Genomic DNA, 22,304 nt, shown 5'->3' with positions numbered 1-22,304 from the left:
AGTCGACAATTTATAGAGAACGCAACGAAATTCCCAATGAAATTATTCGTTAGTTATGCGATTCTATTACGTTAACAGCAATGTTTGGATCGAAATGGACATCAATTTGAACATATCCGCTGACTAAACAAATTCTACATCTATGATTTCATTCTAAATGTTTTTGGGACACTATGTATTGTTCTATTATAATTAGTCTAGAAGCTGCCCTACATTTTTATGTGAAAATACTAGTCGTCTGCTGGTTGGTAAGTTGGTAGTTGACGATAAGATAAGACTGTTGAAACTCCGCCGTTTTCATGATATTGGACATTTTAAAAGAGAGGTTAAAATAATATCCTAACTGCTAAATCGAAAATAATCACGTAATAATGAGCCATTCATTAATGTTCATGTGAATTTGCACCTCTATGTGGTTTACAACTAAGGGTTGCTGATAGGATTTTAACTATATTATCGATTGAAATTTTTCTTTGAAAAATTTTAAGGCTAAGCAGATTTGCTCTGCTAGTTTAAATGATTAAAGTGACTGTAAAAACAATTGACAACACATAATTGGCTGAGTTAAATATTGAAACATCCTGTATAGAAAGTATTGAATGTCAGTGCTTGCGTTTTTTTAATAAATTAGAAAATTTTGGTTTTAGAAAATTTCAAAAATTTTCGAAAGTATTTGCTACAATTTTTTTCGTTTTTCGAGACTATTTCACAAAACATTTGTTGAAACAACCTACAATTTTTCAACTCCCTATCGTTTATAGATTAGGAGAAACTGGACAACAAAGTTTTGTCTTAATTTGCATCCACACAAGTATACAATGATGATTACGAAAAAATGTTTCAAACAAAAGTTGTTTATTTTTTTTTTTTAAGGGACATTTTCTACATTTAAACTTTTGTTCTATCTCTAATGGTTGGTAAGTCCAAGACCCAATTGACCTATGTTGCTCATTTACGATCTCGAACTTACTTTTTACGTTTTGAACACGCTATAATAATTTCAGCTTGAGATATATTTTCGTTTTTGAGTTATCTTGGAGACGTACGGGCGGCCAGAACGACAAACGGAAATGGGCCAATTTGGTGTTTTTATGAACACGTATGCCAAAAGTATACCTTAATATATATTTCATATACAGAGTATAATACACAGTTTGCTGTTTTCCCTCGTTTTCTTTTCGCATAGTGAGGCATCGTCCACTACAAAATATATTCGAAGCTAAATGAGTTTAACTTAAAAAGTTTTGAAACTCTCCTTTTTAAGGCCCAACATCGAAAAAAATCTGGGTTTCCAGCCAAGTGTAGAGGAAATAGCTTACCGATTATTTAGTTGTTAATACTTTCACATAAAAATGCAAGCCAGCTTCTTCTGGACTATGTAAATATTGTAGGAGGAATGAATAAATAAATATGATGATAATTATAATACTCTTTTGTAATAATGCACACTAATATTAATTTAATAGTGATATTTGATTAAATATTAAATATTTAATTCATATCTCTAAATACCATGATGAAATTCAAATTATAATTTAACTATCCTTTAGGCTAACTTCTCACATCACATCAATTTACTGTATATTTGAATGACTGATCCCTATTCCTATATCCCTATATTATATTATAAATGTGAAAGTAAGCATGTTTGTTTGTTTGTTACGCTTCCACGCTAAAACTAGCTAATGGTTTTTAATGAAACTGTATAGCAATATAGCTGATATATCAGAATAACATATGAACTATAATTTATAAAGATATGTTAAAAAAAAGTTAAAAAATAAAATTTAATTAGACATTTAAATTCTTTTAAATTTTTACTGAAATCTCTAGTTTATGGTTGGTTTAAAATGATGATTAACAATTCTGTAAAAATTTAAAATAGCAAATGCCAAACAAATCATGGCCAACTATTCTGATATACTCAATGAATTATGACTATTATACATTTAAGAAAATTGAAAAAGGTGTATATCAAGAGAGGACGGAGGCTATAAAGCGGTGGTTTTTACTTTTAAGCCCAGTGAAACGGACGGGTATCAATCTAGTTTAAAATAAAGTTGAATTAACTATAATTCCTCAAAGAGTACAAACCAAAATTTCCAATTGCGGAATAAGTAGGTATTCTCTCCGCATTGTTACTATTTGTGTGAGTATAGACTCTCCCGTATGAAATTGGCAATTTATCTAAAGTTATTATCAAATACTAACAATAATGATAAAGAAATAGAAAGCCAATGTAACATTCTGATATGGTAGCCACGGATCTAATTCAGCTTGCTAAAAATCAATGGGAAATACGAATATCATCAGGTCAGCACATTAGTGCCTCTTTTCCATAGAAAAAAAGTGAGATAACAAAGTATATACAATTTTAAAAATTTTTCAGCAAAAAGCCACGATTAATGAGGTTTAGGCACGGGGTCTTGAGTGTTGCCAGCGATGTAAAAAAATCTTTAAAGCGAATAATTTCCATAATTTGATGGAAGTTCCCAGGATAAGAACGGTTTTTGAAGTGAAATTACGAAAAAATTAAAACACAGTTATTCCAAAGTTTTAAGTTTTAACTTCCATCGACAGTCCCTGTGACTGGCTATCTATTTTTTTATAGTTTTAATGTTTTGCACATCCATTATATTTGTATTTTATTTAATTATCTTGGTTTAATGTTAACAAAATATAATCAGTGTTTCGCAATTAACAGCCTTTTGTGTTTCTTTAACTTAATGATAGGGCTCTTTGGGGCACTCGCAATAGCACATTAGACACCTCTCGTGTCAGTAATTATGTCATCATCAGTAACCAAAGAGCACAGGGTAAGTGTTTTTAATATTTTTTAAAGTTTACTTATCATTGAATGCAATGATTTATATAATCATCAAGTTATTGGTCTGGACACCGAAGATAATATCTATTACGGTTTATATATCATAGATACATTGGACGCACTACCATTGCCTGTTTATGGTGCTATTCTATTATTAATTCAAATAAACTAATTTAAAATTGATAATTTGTTTTAATTTATGAAATTATGACTTTTACATGCAATTAGCTTTTGACTTAATTACAATTTTTACATGATTTTAATTATTTTCAACTATATGTTTGAATATATAATTTTTAGACCTAGAGCCCACGTTTAAAAAATTGGTGATAATCTATCGGTATGGGGATTTTGCATGTGTATGTCCTTTGAACCACCTATTACATGCATTTTGTTGATTAAGTGATTGACTAACCCGCCCCCTCCTACATTGCGAATGATATTCATTAGTTATTGTTTTTATGACTTTCAGACTTAATTTTTCATGTGACCAGATTTTCATCCAATCAGTTTACTTGTTAAAACCGCTCAAAACCAAAATAAATATTTAATTTGCTCTTTTTTTTCAACCGACCTAAACGCGCTATAATCACTTATTACAGCTTAATATCTCTTGACAGAGACACCAAAATTATCAAATTTTAATGAATAGAACGCAAGATATGAGCCAAAACGCAAAAAAAATCATTTGCCATTATGGCTTAATTCCCGAATGGAAAGAGTTAATGAATACGCCAAATCAGATTTAAGGTCTCCAAACAACTCCCTATTGAATGAATGAATAAAAAATATAATGTCACAAACTTTTGGGTTACCCCTCTATGATTTACGTAAATGCACTGGAATATTTACGCTGGCATTATCTGCCAATTATTTATTGTAAATTTTTAGTAGCAAATTAGAATTACATTTCCAGAATATGTTTATAGATAAAATTTTGCAAACAAAATATACATTTTTATAAAAATTTTTACTCTATAATTAACTTGAATTTTAATCAAAAAATATTAATACCCTATTTAGTGGAGAGCCGTTAGATTTAAACCTCGGAATTCGGGATTTTTATGAATCTTCATAAAAACTGTTTGACTGCATTGTTTAATTCATTTTATTTAGGTACTGGCAACATTCTCAAAAAGTTCAAGCAGTTTCGCATACTTATTTTTTGAAATATTGTAATTTATCGTTACATAACACGAAAAATAATTAAAATTACAACAAAATAGTTAGGGGAAAAAATTTTGCTTTTAATTATATTAACACACAAAATATATATCAGCAACTGCCAGAACTTTTTGAGCATGTTGCCGGTAAATACTTAGAGTAAATTGGAACAGGGCAACTATTAATTTTAGTTCCCGTGGTAAATTCATCAGTATTCGTGCCGAATAAAACATGAAAAGATCGGTACGATAAACTTTGTTTTCATTATTAGTCCGTTAATTTTAGTGCAAATTACTTGAAATTTTTGTCATTTTCATGGTTTTTTAAGTAATTTAAAAAGCTTATGATATACTTGCTTAAAAAACTGCAAATTTTTCAGTTATTTGAAGTTAAATACTCCGAATTTCAATCGCTAATAACTCAGAAAGTATTGATTTTTTGAAATATGCTTGAACGACTTTTTTGCTTAGAATTCATTTTCAACATAAATTTTTCCACCCCCGAGAAGATGTGACTCTTTCTCCCTGGGCAAGATCGCACAAAGTTTTGTTTTTCACTTCTTTAAGTAAACTTTAAACAATGAAACGAACTCGTTTTTATAAAGATTCATTGACTAACCCTGGATTTCGAAATTTTGAGATATTTATACCTTATGACTCTCTGTTAATTGTAAACAAATATTTCAAATATTTTTGATAAAATTAGATTTTCAAATGAATAAATATAAATCTACTTATCGGTTCATTTTTTATTTTATAATTTGACTTGAAGTTTAAGCATGAAGTTGTTGCTATTATTTATTTCATGTACTTTATCTCCCCATGACTGTAAGTGTGCATGGTAAATCATAAAATATTAGTGAGTTATTGTAAAAACATATTTCAAAAATTATAGGTAAAACTGGATTCGGTCCTGGCAAACAAGATTGGGATTATGCAGAAGTTAGACCAGGTGCACATATGTTTTGGTGGCTGTTTTACACTACTGCAAATGAGAAAAAGCCAGAATCGAGACCATTATTAATATGGTTACAAGGAGGTCCAGGTGGTTCTTCAACTGGTCTAGGAAATTTTAAAGAAATTGGTCCGTTAGATCCTAATTTAAATGAACGAAATTACACTTTGGTATGTAACCATATTCTATAAATTTAAATTAAAAACAAATAGGAAAAGCTCAATCAATTGTTGAAACCAGAAAAAGACAGGGTTATAAACCAATTAATACACTTTAAATTATAGTATTCTTTAAAAATTGATTTTTCTGCAGGGTTTATTAAGCCAACACAACAATTCCAGTACCTACCCACAAAATCGAACAGTGTATTAAAATCAAGCACATTTAGTGCTAATATCGATACATAAAAAAAGGTAGTCAGTCATAGGGACTGTCGATGGAAATTAAAACATAAAACTTTAAAATAATTGGATTTTTTTAAATTAATTATCCTATAAATAATTAAAATTTCATAATTTGTAAATTGAAATTATGAACGTGTGTATAATAAACTATTATAGATAATAAAACAGAAATAACACACAGTGTTTCAAGCGGTCACCTATCCTAGAACTACGTGTGCTCAATGTAGCTTTACTTCAGTGATTGGGTGAAAACCGATGTTTTCACTGTGGAGCGTGACGATTACGCGAGTTCCATGAATTTTGTTCACCCAAAAAAGTGCTCAACGCGCCTAAAGAAGTTTTCACTTCAAAAATATTATTGCTTTCATTTTCTTTAAGATATATAAGTACTGACAAAAGAATTAAATTAAGCTAAAAATTTTTTTAAGCAAAACTGCTGCACAAAAAAATTGAATGTGTACTAAAATAAAGCATATTTGAGTACATAAAAAATGACATATTTTGGGACAGGTATATAAAATATATTTAAAAGTTTTCATTTTATATGCAACCAACATTACGGCTCGTCAGAAAAATCTCGGTTTGTCACACATTGACGAAGCGCGTTAGCTTGCCAGTGAATGCTGGCCTTATAAAATTTTAAATTGTGATCTACATGTAAATGATTATTTTTGCAGGTGAAGGATTATAATGTCATTTTTATTGACAATCCTGTTGGAACTGGATTCAGTTATGTTGATTCAGATTCACTGCTTACAACCAACAATACACAAATAGCAAGGGATTTGATAGAATGTTTACGATCAATTTACAAAAAATTACCGCAGTTTGAAGATACACCTTTATACATCACATCTGAATCTTATGGTGGAAAAATGGCAATTGAATTTGCTCTTAATTTGGATAAGGTAGATACATTTAAAAATGAAATTTTGAATATTTTAGTTTATTGATAATGTATTTATTTATTATAGGAAATCAAAGAAAAGCAAATAAAAGCTAATTTAAAAGGAGTAAGTTTGATCGATTCTTGGATATCTCCAATTGATTCAGTTTTGGCATGGGCACCATTTCTGTTTCAGACTGTGAGTATAATAATAGAAGCGGCTAACAAAACCTTATATAACCATCTCAGCACTCTAACAACCTAACAAATTTAAAAGAAAATTAATATTTTCAATTTTGATGTTGAACTATATTATAACTTGACAATATAAGACGAAAAATAAGATATCAAAAACAAATTTTCGATATCTGGAGTAATTTTAAAAATATGATTACTTAGCTTTCGATAATTCAAAAGCCAAGGCAGGTATCGAAAAATTTTATTCTTTTTTTCGCCTACATTCATGAAGTTATAACAAAATTCATCATCAAAGTTGAAAATAAGGTACAAATAATTTCAACCACAAGTCTAAACTCTTGCCTTGGCGCTATTACTACCTCAAGTTTTCCTGATACAAAGCTATTTAACCTTGGAGGACATGTTTCAAGCAGAAGTCATTCAAAATTTATGTCAATTGCTTCATTTCGAAATGTTTACCTTCTCAAAGAACACTTTTATATTGTCAACAATTTTACATAATTTTAGGCTCTTTTTTTATAAAAAATTTATAATTTTGAACTTGCAGGGTCTTATTGACATTGATGGATATAAGCGAATTGATAAAGAAGCTCAAAAATGTAAAGATCTCGTAGACGCTGGCTTATATTCTGAGGCAACGGACCAATGGGCCAAAACAGAAGATGAAATTACGTTAGTAACTTCAAATATAGATTTTTATAACATTTTAATAAAAGCGGAGCTTAGTACGAGAAAGACTAAATTAAAATTTTCACTAGACCTGGGTAAATTTAATCTAAATCTCTTAATCTTGCTTTTTATTCTTCTTATGGTCTAGAAATATTGTATTACATAGTTTTTTTTTTATTATTCATGTTAACTAGAACCAAACAACGATAACTCGCTCGATTCTCTCATGAATAATGAGGTAAAAAAGGCATTAAATATACCATCTTATGTTTCTTGGACTAGTATAAACTCGCAGGTTTTTGAATATTTAAGTGAAGATTTTATGAAACCAGTAATTTACATTGGTAAGTAAGTCAACCCCCAAAAGATATTTCACTCAAATGTGCCTCGTTAGCATAAGTTTTCACATGAATATTTATTACTGTTGAGTGTAAAATATTTGCGTGTTTTATTAAAATTAAAATATTTTAAACAGTTGAAGAAGTTTTGAACACAACATCAATTAAAGTACAAGTTGTGGGTGGACAATTAGATTTAATTGTTGATTTACCAGGTAATGTATTATGTACTACTTTAGTAATTTTTGCCCTTTTTTTAGTTTTCCCAATATAAGTCCAAAACTATGCGTTTTTTTTTTAAATATTTTCTTTAAGTTTTTTAAATAGAAGAAAATTGCTACAATTTGAGATCAAAACCAGCTCTGTACCTTCAATACTTACCGAGATCTAGCTCTCCGAAAATCGGCAATTTTTTCGAACAAAGTGAAATTTTAATACTTGGTCTATTTTCGACTTTGATATCGGAAAAAATACTCATTTTGTGGATAAAATCATAAGAAAAGATGATATTGCAAATTCAATTAGCTTTAATTTAAGCAGAAGAATAAAATAAAATGTTAGATCATTTGTACACCGCAGGCGAAGCGAGTGAATATCGGAAAAGTAATAAAGTTTCCAAAAACCTGGAAAATGTTTAAAACGAAATTTTAACAATTTTTAGATAGATCGAGATTTTTACACCATAAAATTTAGGGCAAACAATGTGATATGGAAGAGGAAACGTTTGACCATTTTTGGTGTAGATGCATACTACACTAAAAAGGCACAGAAATCAGCGTAGATTCATATTGAAAAATAAGTAAATTTCATTTTCCAAGAGCCGAAAGCCGAAAATGGTTTAATGTGAATTTTTAAAAGAGGTTTATTTATTTTTTTACAGGGTAAGGATGGTTTGCAAATTGTAGTTCTTTATGGCCTTATATCACAAAAATAAATGTGTATGGAATTTAGCTTTCTGATCGATCATTTGTATGATTGATTGACTGATTTATATTACTAATTTAATCCGACACTGATTTACCAAAAAAATATTTGAAACAATATCAAATAATTAAAGATAATATTCGATTGTTAAAGTCAATTGTTTTCGGTACCTATCTTCGAAATGTATTTACCGATAAAATTGCCACTTCAAAATCAGTAAATATAAATAAATGAGCTATCTTTTCTCATCATTTTAGTAATCAAATGTACAAGTGTTATTTAAACATGAAATTAGTGATACTATTTTTATTTATAATATCTGTTTGTTGGTGTAAGTAAATTCAATCGATCTTATCTGCAATAATATAGCAAATTTTTTATTGTGTACATTATAAACTTTTTAGGCAAACAAGGATTCGGTCCTGGAGAACAAGATTGGGACTATGCAGAAGTTAGAAAAGGTGCACATATGTTCTGGTGGTTATATTACACCACAGCAGATGTGGAAAAACCGGAATCAAAACCATTAATAATCTGGTTACAAGGCGGTCCAGGCGGTTCTTCCACAGGATACGGAAATTTCGAAGAACTAGGCCCCTTGGATTCTAACTTGAATCCCAGAAATCATACTTGGGTAAGGGATTAAAGTATTAATATGTAAAGTGTGGCAGAAGGAATTCACTAACCCACGGAAATATATTTCTAAACATAGAACGTAGGAATGTGACCGGTTTGGATGTCTTACTTAAATCCTTTCTACCAAGAATGGTCATAGCTTTCGCGTAAATGGTATATAAAAATAGCTTTTCATTTTGTCCTTGATCTTACTTGACCGTTTACAGATCTTATGACAAAGCCACAAAATAATGAAGAACTTCGAAAATTTTTTCTCATTCTAATGAAAACAGATAATTTTCAGCTTTTTCTAGATAGAAGAAAGAAATTGAGGCACCTTAATCTGTCATTTTACAATCTAGCAATACAAAATTTTCCATGCATATAAAACACTGGAAGTGATTACTTTTAGCAGAAGAAAAACACAACAGCAACAATTTCAGTCCTGAGTTTTAATATTCAAAATAAACGGTTTTTGTGTACCTACAGGCACACATCAAGAATAATTGAAGTTTGCTCTTTTTCTACTGTAATTTAATAAAAATTTTCAAAGGAAATCACTGCTGCTCATGGCTATTTATATCCAACGGCCAGTGGCAATGATAACCAATTTGGTCATCGCAGAAACTGCATGTGACTACTTCTGGATAGGATACAGTAAATAAAGCGAATTAGCATACAATGAATTCCTTTCATATCGCCTTGTTTCCTTTCATATTGCCTTGTTTATTATAAAAATTGTGATTATGCAGAATATTAGATGTATATCCTTTTTTACGCAGGTAAAAGATTACAATGTTATATTCATTGACAATCCTGTTGGAACTGGATTCAGTTATGTTGACTCAACTTCACTTCTTACCACCAATAACGCACAAATAGCAAGAGACTTGGTAGAATGTTTACGATCATTTTATAAAAAATTACCACAGTTTGAGAGCACACCTTTATACATCACTTCTGAATCTTATGGTGGAAAAATGGATATTGAATTTGCGTTACTTTTAGATCAGGTAGGTAATACTAAATAGATATCAGTTTAGCAACACTACTTCTATTTATGCGTTTTGCAGGAAATTAAAGAAGGGAAAATCAAATCAAATTTAAAAGGTGTAACTCTGATTGATTCTTGGATATCACCAATTGATTCAGTACTAACATGGGCACCATTTTTATTGGAAACAGTGAGTAAAACTATTAGCTACTCCTAATATATTTCTGAAAATTGTTAAAACACAAACATAATTTAATATACTTTTTTTTCCTTTAAATTCGTTTGCGATTAATTTTTTTTTCCAACAAATTTTTTAAAAATCCATAGTTTGCATTCTTTCTACTTGTTTTCATCTCGGGTTTATTCACAAATAGCTATAACGAAACCTTCCAATACTTGAATCCGGGAAAAACTGCAAAACTTTTTTCAGTTTATGCAATTTAATTCAAAAACGATGAGCTTTTAACATTAATTGCCAGTCATTTTGAAAGTATATTAAATTAGAAACAATTGAAGGCAACCAACAGCTCTGTATGTCTAATATTTTTTGAAATATGATGCTTGAAAAATTTACATAATTTTCAGAAATGTTAAAATTTTGAGTTTTGCTTATGTTAAACAATTAGAGATATAACAAATGTTTAAATGTAAAAAGTTTTACTTATGTTGTTCTTCTACAAAGAATATTTAGTAATTTATTTATTTGTTTAGGGAATGATTGATATTGATGGATATGAGAGAATTGATAAAGAAGCAAGAAAATGTCAAGATCTTTTAGACTCAGGCAGATATACTGAAGCAACGAATCAATGGAGTCAAACTGAAACAGTAATTTTCTCTGTAACTCAGAACATAGATTTCTATAATATTTTAACAAAAGTAAAAGGTTACCCAATAAGATATAATTCAAACTTCGTGCATGGCCTTCGTAAGTAGCATTTGAATTCACTGTAAAGTCAGCTGAATATCGTTTCGAATACACAAATTATTTCTTTTTGAATGTTTAATAGAGTTACGACAAGCCTCTGATAGTCTGAATTCTATTATGAACAACGAAGTAAAAAAGGCATTAAATCTGTCATCTGATATATATTGGACAGAATCCAATGGGCAGGTATTTTCAACTTTAGGTGAAGATTTTATGAAGCCAGTTATTCACATTGGTAAATATAAAATTATTTTATTTAAACTTAACATTAAATTTTAACTTGTTTAATTAAAATTAAAATCTTTTAATAGTTGAAGAAGTTTTGAATACAACATCAATTAAAGTACAAGTTGTGTCTGGGCAATTAGATTTAATTGTTGATACACCAGGTAATATTATTTTATACCCATCATTCATAAACGATTAAAAAAATTATGAATAATTTTCACAGGAACATATAAATGGGTTATGGATATGCATTTTAAGGACAAAAGAAATTGGTTGAATGCAAAACGAAAACCATTGTTAGCCAATCGTTACATAGAAGGTTATGTTAAGAAATATGGCACGTTTGAGTTTTATTGGGTTAGCCGTTCTGGTCATATGGTGCCAGCAGATAATCCGTATGCAATGGCTAAAATACTTGAAAATCTAACAAATGAATAAAAAAATTAATTATTAAAAACTTCAATTAAAAATTTTTTAATTTTTACCTCCATCCCTAGTAACTTATATTGGTTATGTAATAATATTATGGGAACAAGGGAGATTATGCTGCCCTTTTGAAAAAATGTTACACAAATTTCATTCAACTTCACATAATCACACAAAGCAACACACAAAATCGAAAAAGTGTATTCAATTCAAACACATTTGCATTAAAAAAAATTAATAATTTTTTTTGTTTTAAAATTGCGCGTATGAGTGCTACTTTATTATTAGAGTTTCTTTATCATCACATTTTTTTCCAATTAAAAGTTTTCACCAAAAACCATTTTCACAACTTATAAAGTGACGTTCGAATTACAGGATTTCTCAGATTTTATCGAAAAATTTTCAACAAAAATTAACTGTATTATGTAAATGTAAAATTTATGCTTGAGGTTTAAGATTTAAAATGAGAATAAAGTATCTGTTTATTGGACCTTAAACATAGGAATTGAACCCAAAATTTTTTCCCGGCAGGTGGGCCGGTATGTACTCCTCTACATCCAAAATACACAATGTACGAAGTAAACTTAAGTTGTCTGTCTAATTATATTACACAATGTATTTTATCATTCAAAATAATTTATGAATATGTAAGTAGGTTATAATTATTTGGGTTTTTTATCGCCATTACGCAAAATATTTTTTAGTAAATTATTTGAAAAATTAATTTTTTACTTACATACACTCAGTGGCGAATATGAACATCCTGTATTTCCTGGAACTATTTTTCTTTTCGCACGTTCTAATTTGTTTGCTGGTTGGGAGGTAAAACCAAAAAAAGTGCAACAAATAAAAACGACCCAAAAACGACCGGCATGTACGTTACCTATGAAACTAAAACTTTTTTAATCGATTCAGCATGCACTGTATTTTGAGATTATGAAAAAATATCTTACAATCTGTCAATTTGTATTTTTTGTCTAAAATTTATGTTTTTTCATTTCAAAAAAATGAGTTGTGACTTATCAGAAGTTAAAGATAATGGAGATAATTTAAAGTAAGTACAAGGATATTCTATGTTATGTCATAATAAATATCTTGATCAAGGCAAATGAAGGTAATTTACGCACAAACTGTGTTGACTACTAAATAAGAAGTATGTCCTTTTTAAACCAATATTACAATTAATTCATAAAATGATAATAATTAATTACTAATACAGTTATTTGTATTTTCGAATAATTTTTATCTTATTGTATATTTTTCTTTTTTGGAATTGTGTTTTTTTTATAGCAAATCGACTACAAGTCACAGTAAATATTTAAAAAAAATATAGACTGAAGAAAAAAACACAAAATGATGTTACAAAATTGAACATGTGCATAATCAATCATTCAAACCAGCAAAAAAATACGCGCTACATTTATAATATACGAAGATACGATAGGAACATAATTCCTACCGAGTGTCCCACGACAACTCTTTAAGTTACAATAATAATAAATAATGGAGTTTAACCTCGTTCATTCAACTCCGTTTTTATAAATCCAACTATAAACATTAGGCCACCTACAACATGATTCTTAATCTTTATTTTATTTTAAACTACATATAACAATTACCTTCTTGTGTAACAACCACATTGTGACCAATTTACTGCCCCATTAATTATAATTGTAACTGATCGGCCGCTGCCTGGATTCGAACCTGCAACCTCCCAATATCATGAAATAAATGTGTATGGCACATAAATCGATATATCGTATGTGGGCGTATGATTGACTGACTCATTTACATTGGATATTTAATACGACACTGATATAAAAATAAAAAATTTTAAATAAAACAATAACAAATAATTAAATATAATATTCGATTATTAATGTCAATAAATAATACAAAATCAATAAATACACATAGATTTACGATTAAACATTACTAAACGTTAAATGGTTAAATGTGCAAGTGTTATTTAAACATGAAATTAGTGATATTATTTCTATTAATAATTTCTGTTAGTTGGTGTAAGTAAATTAAATCTTTCGTAGTTTATATTGTTTTGAATACGTACTTTAAAAACATTTTAGGTAAAAAAGGGTTCGGTCCAGGTGAACAAGAATGGGATTATGCAGAAGTTAGAAAAGGTGCACATATGTTCTGGTGGTTATACTACACCACAGCACATGTAGAAAATCCGGAATCAAAACCGTTACTAATATGGCTGCAAGGAGGGCCAGGTGTTTCTTCAACTGGAATTGGAAATTTTGAAGAATTTGGTCCTTTGGATTCTAATTTAAATCGTAGAAATCATACTTGGGTAAGAGATTATAGCATTGAGGAATTCGCAAGTCACAGGAATATATTTCTAAGATCGTAAGATATTACTATTTTCCAATCCAAAGTGACGGTATTATCATTCACGCTTTGTTCTGTAATGTCAGTCACAATTCATTTTTCTAATAGAATGAACCAAAAAAACTGTACTAAGAATAAAACCGTATTATATATATATATATATACTTACACCGCTTAGTCTAGCAGCCTGAAATTTTGGTCACACGCTCCTTAAATGACCTATGAAATTAATCTCCTAAGGGGTTAAAAAGGGGATGTGGATTTTGTATATAGGAACTCTATGTAAATAATTTCAGATCAACGTATGTTATACTGCAACTAAAGTTTTTTTGATATACATTATATTTACAATATAATTATTCTTCTCACAAGCGGTATGATATGAATGCTTCTTTATATATCGAAAATCTGAAAACTATATTTTATCTAAACAATTAAACAAATAAAAATATGAATATCCATAATAAAATTTTCCCAAAGATGTTATATTTTTACGCAGGTAAAAAAAACTATATTTTTTACGCAGGTAAAAGATTACAATGTTATATTCATTGACAATCCTGTTGGAACCGGATTCAGTTATGTTGACTCAACTTCACTTCTTACCACCAATAACGCACAAATAGCAAGAGACTTGGTAGAATGTTTACGATCATTTTATAAAAAATTACCACAGTTTGAGAACACACCTTTATACATCACTTCTGAGTCTTATGGTGGAAAAATGAATATTGAATTTGCGTTACTTTTAAATAAGGTAATTGCCATCAAATATCAATTAAAAAGAACAAATTTAATAAGATTATTTCCATTTATTCGTTTTGTAGGAAATTAAAGAAGGGAAAATCAAATCAAATTTAAAGGGTGTAACTCTTATTGATTCTTGGATATCACCAATTAATTCGGTACTAACTTGGGCACCATTTTTATTGGTGACGGTGAGAAAACAATTTAAATTTATAACTTTCTCTGTTATTTATATATGCATACATAGATAGTATTATTCTTAAAAATACTTGAGTGCCCACTTTTATTATTGCTGTACTTCCAAAAATAATATTAACTAATTAATTTCTGTTTGTTTAGGGAATGATTGATATTGATGGCTATGAGAAAATTGATAAAGAAGCAAGAAAATGCCAAGATCTGGTAGAATCAGGCAGATATTCTGAAGCAACGAATCAATGGGGTCAAACTGAAACGGAAACTACCTCTGTAACGCAAAATATAGATTTCTATAATATCTTAACAAAAGTAAAATACCAAACAAGATATAAATCCAACTTCGTAGACGGTCTTGGTAAGTAGCATTTGATTTTACTGTAAAGTCAACTGAATATCGTTTCGACTTCAACACTTTTTGAATGATTAATAGAATCTCGACAAGACTCAGATAGTTTGAATTCAATTATGAACAACGAAGTAAAACAGGCATTAAATCTGCCATCTAATGTATATTGGTCAGAATCTAATAAGCAGGTATTTTCAAACTTAAGTGAAGATTTTATGAAGCCAGTTATTCACATTGGTAAATATAATTTTATTTTATTTAAACTTAACATTAAATTTTAACTTGTTTAATTAAAATTAAAATCTTTTAATAGTTGAAGAAGTTTTGAACACAACATCAATTAAAGTACAAGTTGTGTCTGGACAATTAGATTTAATTGTTGATACACCAGGTAATGTATTATTTACTGCCATTTATTCTTAAAAGATTAAAATAAGACTGAATATTTGTCCACAGGAACATATAAATGGGTTATGGGTATGTATTTTAAGAACAAAAGACATTGGGTAAAAGCACAACGAAAACCATTGTTAGTCAATCGTTACATAGAAGGTTTCGTTAAGAAATATGGCACGTTTGAGTTTTATTGGGTGAGCCGTTCTGGTCATATGGTGCCAGCTGATAATCCGTATGCAATGGCTAAAATACTTGAAAATCTTACAACTGAATAAAATAAGTTATTAAAAATTTAAGCCAAATTTTTTTTATTTACCTCTATTACTATTTCCTCATCTTTGTTGTCTTATTAATAAGGCAACAATGGTGATTTTTCTAACGTTAATAAATCCACTTTCATAACTAGTACATATTTTTAAAAAAGCGTGTAGGTACGTTACCTTTTATAAAAATATAACGACTTGTTGGGAAAATAATTTTACCATGCATAAATGCCTTAAATTATATTTTCGAAACAGGTTTAAACAATTTTTGATTACATTTTCTAAAAAAAACATTTCCATAATTTATAATAATAATAATAACATAAGCACAAAAGTTTATACTTAGCTAGATCGATTTTTCGCTCCAAAAAACCCTGCATAGTAATTTTCATGAAAATCGTTGGAACCATTTTCGATATTGCTGAAAGGAAACCAAATAAATCACAAATATACCACTAGTAATATTTCGTAGCTTATTGTTTAAGAACTAATTGTATATTTTCTAAATTTATTTTATCAATTTAAACGTTGACGTAGATGACATGCTTGTCTCAAGCGTTATTATTTCTGTATCTTTAATGTTGTATAATTACAGTATAATTTGTTAATCATTTTAAAATATTTTATAGTGAATAATTAAGGTCAAACGAAGGTTTGTTTTACAGTATAAAATAATTATTAAAATTATTATAAAATAGTTTTTGCTGACTAGACAATACCAATTTAAAGTATTTTGTTTTTCTTAACTATAAATAATTAAAATGTGGTAATATATTTAATTATATGCTTTAAGTGTTGATTAATTGATACAATGCAGAATGTCAATAAATGCTCTGTATATAAATACGAACTGTAATAATAATTAAATTATTTAAAAAAAAAAAAAAAATTATTTAAATTAAAAATAAAAAACATTTATTTAAATTAAAAAATAAGTTTAGTAGTCCAAAATAATATACGATTGTGTGTTTTTAATATCACATTCATGAGGGTCAAATTATGGAACATGATACTGGGGTGTAAATATGAGTCAATACTGCAAATGTGAAATATACTAATCGTTCAGTTTACATCTAGGCATAGACGTACCACGAGTATGACAGAGTACATGCGTTAAGCAATGCATCTAAATAAGAGGTATTATAGATGTTATATGAAATTGCAAAAGTATGTCTTACAACTCCAAGCGTCTTACAACTAACACAACGCGTATCGAAGCTTCAATACATGTCTAAAACACCTCTTACTTAGATGCATTACTTAACGCATGTACTATCATACTCGTGGTACGTCTATGTCTAGATGTAAACTGAGCACTAGGTATATTTTTATACCATGTATATATGAAATATACATAGTATATTAAGTTTAGTCCCAAGTTTGTAACGCTTGAAAATACTGATGATACGAAAAAAATTTTGGTATAGGTAAATCGATCGGAAATCGATGCGAAATATCGTTTTATTCGAAAATTACTCGGCCAATCGCCAAATAAACTCGATTTTTGAATTTCATGGGTCAAAATTACCTTATAAACTGAGTTTCATCAAATTCCGAAACAAATAATTTTTTACGATTTTTTCGAATTTTTCTAAGGGGTACCCCTTGAAAAAATTGCAAAAAATCGATACAAATTTATCGTCTCCAATTTCGATAAAACTCTGTATATAAGGTAATTTTGACCCAAAAAATACAAAAATCGGTTTCATTTAACGATTGGGCGAATAATTCTCGAGATAATACCGGAAATCGATCCGAAATATCGTTTTATTCGAAAATTACTCGGCCAATCGCCAAATAAACTCGATTTTGGAATTTCTTGGAAAAATTGCAAAAAATCGATACAAATTTATAAATAACAAATGATTGTTAAAAAAACTAAAAAACACGCTTTTATAGCTAGAAACTAACAAGTAGAATTGATTTCTGTTCAAAAGTTCAAAAAAAAAATGTGTTTATGAAAAAAATCATTTTATCATAAAAAAGCGTGGGGTGCTTTTTAAGATATTTTATAATAACTTTACTTTTACCAATATCTGTAAATAAATATTTACAATAATTGAAAAACATCCCCCGCTTTTTTACGATAAATTTTTTTCTTAATCACAGTATCTTTTTAAGGTCTATAAATTATTTTCTATACTTTTTAGTTCAGCTGGTTAGTTACAAAATCGTGTTTTCTTTAGTTTTATTAAACTATTATTTATTTGATAAGCTTATCAAATAAAACGTTTAAAAGTAAAAGAATAAAATGTAAGGTCTCGATTTTGACTAAGGAGAACCAAAGCCCTTTGCATTTTTAAGTTATTTTAATATCAACTATATCGTGCTCATTTAACAAAAATTCGCACACAACTGAGTATGTAGTCAGTTGAATAGTTACTTCTAAATAATTATCTGTTATTATAAAGAATAATAATATAATATTTAATCAATGTCATTTTAGTAACATAAGTATGTTCCACCTAGCCAATTGTTTGAATTTTTTTACTGTTTTTACATAAGGATATCTCGGTTAAGGATGTATCAGCGCCAGGGTAATTTTTTTATAAAAGGTTTGTTTTTCCATATGAAATTGGACTAAATCTCAATAAATTCTGAAAATTTTAGGGGTTTCTCGATTATTTAGATAAATAAATTACTTCAAAAGTAGGCATATTTAACAGTGGTCTTATAATATGGTTTCTTATAGATTTCTCCAAAACTAGTCGTCGGAACTTAAAAAAAAATTATTTAAAATACCCATTCCCAATACTAATAAATAACCGCTGTGCCCGACTAATTAAGGATGTATGAGCACGGTAGTGGAGACACAAATTTAAAAAAATTTATATTTTTAATTTTAATGGTGAATTATGTTATAACTTGACAATATAAGACGAAAAATAAGAATAAAATTTTTCGATATCTGCAGTAATTTTCAAAATACAAAAATTGAAAATTTTGTTTAATTATTTAGCTTTCAATATTTCGAAAACCAAGGTAGATATCGAAAAATTGTATTCTAATTTTTCGTCTATATTCATGAAGTTATAGCAAAATTCATCATCAAAGTTGAAATAAATAAGGTACAAAACATTTCAACCACAAGTCTAAACTTGCCTTGGCGCTCGTGCTACCTTAAGTTAAGAATTTCACACAATTAATTTAACTAGACAGTTTTTTAGTACAGTACACTTTTTGTATAATATGCGTCACAAAATGTGCACACGTTTTACCATTCTAAGTGATACAGCTATAACATATTATATATTAATATCAGTTAGAATGGTAAAACACGTGCACATTTTGTGACGCAGAGTATACCAATATACAGAATGTTCGATTTACATCTAGGCATATAAATATCACGAGTATGGCAGAATACATGCGTTAAGCAATGCATCTAAGTGAGAGGTATTATACACATGTGATGAAGACGCTTGGAGAGTGGGAATTTCTTAGTTGAATAGATGAAGTTATTAAACTAAGCTTGTACTTTCTTAGTACAACAGATAAGCCACGATACAAGTCACTTTCGCAATTTCATATAACACCTATAATACCTCTTACTTAGATGCATTGCTTAACGCATGTATTCTGTCATACTCGTGATATTTATATGCCTAGATGTAAATCGAACATTCTGTATACTCCCAACAGTTAATTATGGTATAAAATAAACTCTAAGTTATAGGAGACATTGTGTTTACTTTTTAGACAATGTTTGTGTTTACTTTTTTGACAAGTTTTTAGTAATCGCAGGACCATTTATTAGCTTTATTTTATTGACTGATTTTTTTATAACCAATCATTTTTGATAAGTTATTCAAACATGCAGCTTTGAAGGGGCATCGTAGCAATTTGGATCGGATAAAAAACAAAACCCTCATAAATAAAAAAATAAATAATTTAGCGTTACAGATTATTTTAATAATCTTGCGATTACGTCCCGTTGCCCAGCTCTGTGATCTGCATTTACCATTCAATAATCACGTTTTATTTGACCTATTAATGGCTGTCATGCATAAAGTAATAATACATTCAAGTAACAAACACTACCGGATACTTGTACACTTGAAGTTATACATAACGCATCGTAACACACAGTACACATTCTTTGTTTTATACATAAGACTACCCATAAAAACTCTTCTTACTTCATATATTTTATTTGGCTAACGAGAAAGTTTACAATCGGTAAATGTTTAGTCGGTTTTTCTAAGATACTGAGTGTTTATTTGAAAACTTACCAGTTTAATTTCTCAAATAATTTTTGTCAGATTAAAAGATGATTTCATACAAATTTTATTATCTTGAAGGAGCAAAAAATGGTATAGGTAATTAACATCTTATTTTTTTCAAGGATGAACGGAGTTCAAAATTCGAATTATAAAATTTTTTTTTAGATTTAATTTACCAATAATTAAGCAATGTTAAACCAGACTTGATAACTATGACCCTTTAGCTTGACCAATAACTTTCGGAGGAGGAAATTCATTCATGAATTATAATAAAATTTATTTTCTACAACTTTGCTTATGATAAATATTTCTAGTTTACTTACACCTACGAAAACAAGAATAACTTTGACAAATTAGACCGGTAAATTCCGTCATTGAGCATGAATACTTTTAACAAATAAATAATTATCATTTAAGCGGGATCAAAATTAACAAGAAATATTCTTTGACATTTTTCTGTAAACCCCCCAGTTTTCGAACAAAAAATTCGTAAAATTTTCAAAACGATTTTATTACGATTTTCATCCCTCACAAAATTTGTAATGTTTATTTGTAGTGAAATTTCGAATTTCCTACTTTTCGAATGTATAGAATTCATAAAATATAATTTTTGGTTTTCTGGGAGTGGCTAAAATATTTTTCTTTCAGAAAGTTAACAATTATCTTAAAGTTTCCTTTAGTATAAGCGCTGGGTGGATTTAATAAGTGCGATCCTAACTATTTTTATTTGAGCCAGAAATTTTAAAAAGTATTTTTTCCACTCACTATTTATAGAACTGAACAAGGAGCACCTATTTTGTAAAGTGAACAAATTTTCTTTAAAGAATTATCCAAAGTTGTAAAACTTTGAACTCCAGTTTTCGAATATTAGGTTTTAGTGTTATTTAAAAAAAGTAGTTGTTACTATCTTAATAAGATATGTTGAATGCAAACTGAACACATTTTATTCCGAGAAGATGGAGTTTCTTATTGGCTCCGTGCCTGAGTTTTATTTCAGGATTATACCATAGAAACGACACACTATTTTACTAATGTAATTGTATGGATGTACATATAATTCTGTGGATTGTATATATGGTTTAATAAATTTAATACTATTTTCTAACAAATTTAAATTAGTAATTATGTTAATTTATTTTTATTTTCTAATGCAGTACGTTGTTATTTGTTGTTATTGTTATTTTTCAATAATTTTAATTTGATATTTACTATACCATTTACAAGTAAACAATTGAAAAATAGTCAAATAACAGCCCCTCATGGATCTCCATAACTATCCTTAATCGCCGAAATTATCCACTGGAAGCGCTGGCAGCAAGCTGATTCTATCTACCGTGACTACGCACGCAATCAATATAAAAAACTTAAAAAGAATATTTCGGTTCGCGATATTTGTATACCAAAATTCATCCAGCGTCTGATCTAAACGGTACTTTTAAATTATTATTTAATATTGTGAAATAGTTAAATTGACTTGATGAAATAATAAATAATTAAAGATAATTTTTACCCGACTGAGCAACGCAAAGGAGTGGTAATGTGTTTATCAGCTATATATTTGTGTTCGTGGGCCGATTTTTATTATGCAGACGTCAATCGATTTTTCTTAACCTTTCGAGTGCTACTGAAGTTATTGCAAAAATGAAAATTCAGTATGGCGTCCAATAGACACCATATTGTGAAAATGTGTATTCCTATGTGGCACACTAGAGACCAAACGCATAGGCCAATTTTTATGATTCAGACGTCAATCAATTTGTCTCAGCCTTTCAAGTGCTACTAAAGATATGACAATGATGAAAATTCAATATGGTGACTACCAGACTCCATATTTTGAAAAGAATATACATGTGACGCCATATTGTATTATGTCAACTACGTCAAGTGGGGTATCATTGAATAGCTATTAAATAGACAAATCGATTAACGTAATAATCTTTAAAATCTGTTCACGCTTTTGGTCTCAAAGAACCAAACATACATACATACATACACAGGTTGAAAATAAAAATCGTCAAACTATGGGAAATGGGGTTTCGTTGAATAGGTATTTGAAAATCCTAGCTAAAAAGAGTAAAATAAAATAAAATAGTTAAATATAAACTGAAAAGAAAAAAACAAGTCCAGCAGTTTACATCCAGCGACTTCAATAGTCAGGACCCATTATTGGGAATATTTGAGTCGGTTTAGATTTTAATGGGTCTCGACTGTTAAAGTCGCTATG

The 22,304-nt window shown here is 28.8% G+C and overlaps 3 protein-coding genes across 3 annotated transcripts; all 3 read left to right on the top strand.

Annotated features, from left to right (window-relative positions):
• The first annotated feature begins 4,763 nt into the window (after positions 1-4,763).
• Positions 4,764-7,714, top strand: LOC123297860 (retinoid-inducible serine carboxypeptidase-like). Its single transcript, XM_044879668.1, has 8 exons — positions 4,764-4,818; positions 4,886-5,115; positions 6,027-6,257; positions 6,324-6,434; positions 6,981-7,197; positions 7,297-7,446; positions 7,578-7,655; positions 7,701-7,714. Exons 1-8 carry the CDS (start codon positions 4,770-4,772, stop codon positions 7,712-7,714), a joined length of 1,080 nt encoding a protein of 359 aa, XP_044735603.1. The 5' UTR covers positions 4,764-4,769.
• Positions 7,715-8,621: 907 nt separating this feature from the next.
• On the top strand, positions 8,622-11,587 carry LOC123297638 (retinoid-inducible serine carboxypeptidase-like). Its single transcript, XM_044879383.1, has 8 exons — positions 8,622-8,695; positions 8,769-8,998; positions 9,762-9,992; positions 10,053-10,163; positions 10,685-10,901; positions 10,984-11,136; positions 11,213-11,290; positions 11,353-11,587. The coding sequence occupies exons 1-8, from the start codon at positions 8,629-8,631 to the stop codon at positions 11,565-11,567; spliced, it is 1,302 nt and encodes a 433-aa protein (XP_044735318.1). The 5' UTR covers positions 8,622-8,628; the 3' UTR covers positions 11,568-11,587.
• A 1,846-nt stretch (positions 11,588-13,433) lies between these two features.
• Positions 13,434-15,884, top strand: LOC123297918 (retinoid-inducible serine carboxypeptidase-like). The gene is made up of 8 exons (XM_044879749.1): positions 13,434-13,576; positions 13,640-13,869; positions 14,434-14,664; positions 14,735-14,845; positions 14,994-15,207; positions 15,283-15,435; positions 15,512-15,589; positions 15,655-15,884. Exons 1-8 carry the CDS (start codon positions 13,510-13,512, stop codon positions 15,867-15,869), a joined length of 1,299 nt encoding a protein of 432 aa, XP_044735684.1. The 5' UTR covers positions 13,434-13,509; the 3' UTR covers positions 15,870-15,884.
• The last annotated feature ends 6,420 nt before the right edge of the window (positions 15,885-22,304 follow it).

Source organism: Chrysoperla carnea, chromosome 4 (assembly GCF_905475395.1).
Source record: "Chrysoperla carnea chromosome 4, inChrCarn1.1, whole genome shotgun sequence".
NCBI lineage: Eukaryota > Metazoa > Arthropoda > Insecta > Neuroptera > Chrysopidae > Chrysoperla > Chrysoperla carnea.
This window is presented reverse-complemented; position numbering and strand designations above follow the sequence as displayed.

Coding starts and splice junctions, on each gene's coding strand:
- LOC123297638 (XM_044879383.1), top strand. CDS start 8,629: ATGTACAAGTGTTATTTAAACATGAAATTAGTGATACTATTTTTATTT. Junction 9,993..10,052: donor TTGCGTTACTTTTAGATCAG/GTAGGTAATACT, acceptor TGCGTTTTGCAG/GAAATTAAAGAAGGGAAAAT. Junction 11,137..11,212: donor GAAGCCAGTTATTCACATTG/GTAAATATAAAA, acceptor ATCTTTTAATAG/TTGAAGAAGTTTTGAATACA.
- LOC123297860 (XM_044879668.1), top strand. CDS start 4,770: ATGAAGTTGTTGCTATTATTTATTTCATGTACTTTATCTCCCCATGAC. Junction 5,116..6,026: donor ATGAACGAAATTACACTTTG/GTATGTAACCAT, acceptor TTATTTTTGCAG/GTGAAGGATTATAATGTCAT. Junction 7,198..7,296: donor AAAATTTTCACTAGACCTGG/GTAAATTTAATC, acceptor CATGTTAACTAG/AACCAAACAACGATAACTCG.
- LOC123297918 (XM_044879749.1), top strand. CDS start 13,510: ATGTGCAAGTGTTATTTAAACATGAAATTAGTGATATTATTTCTATTA. Junction 13,870..14,433: donor ATCGTAGAAATCATACTTGG/GTAAGAGATTAT, acceptor TTTTTTACGCAG/GTAAAAGATTACAATGTTAT. Junction 15,436..15,511: donor GAAGCCAGTTATTCACATTG/GTAAATATAATT, acceptor ATCTTTTAATAG/TTGAAGAAGTTTTGAACACA.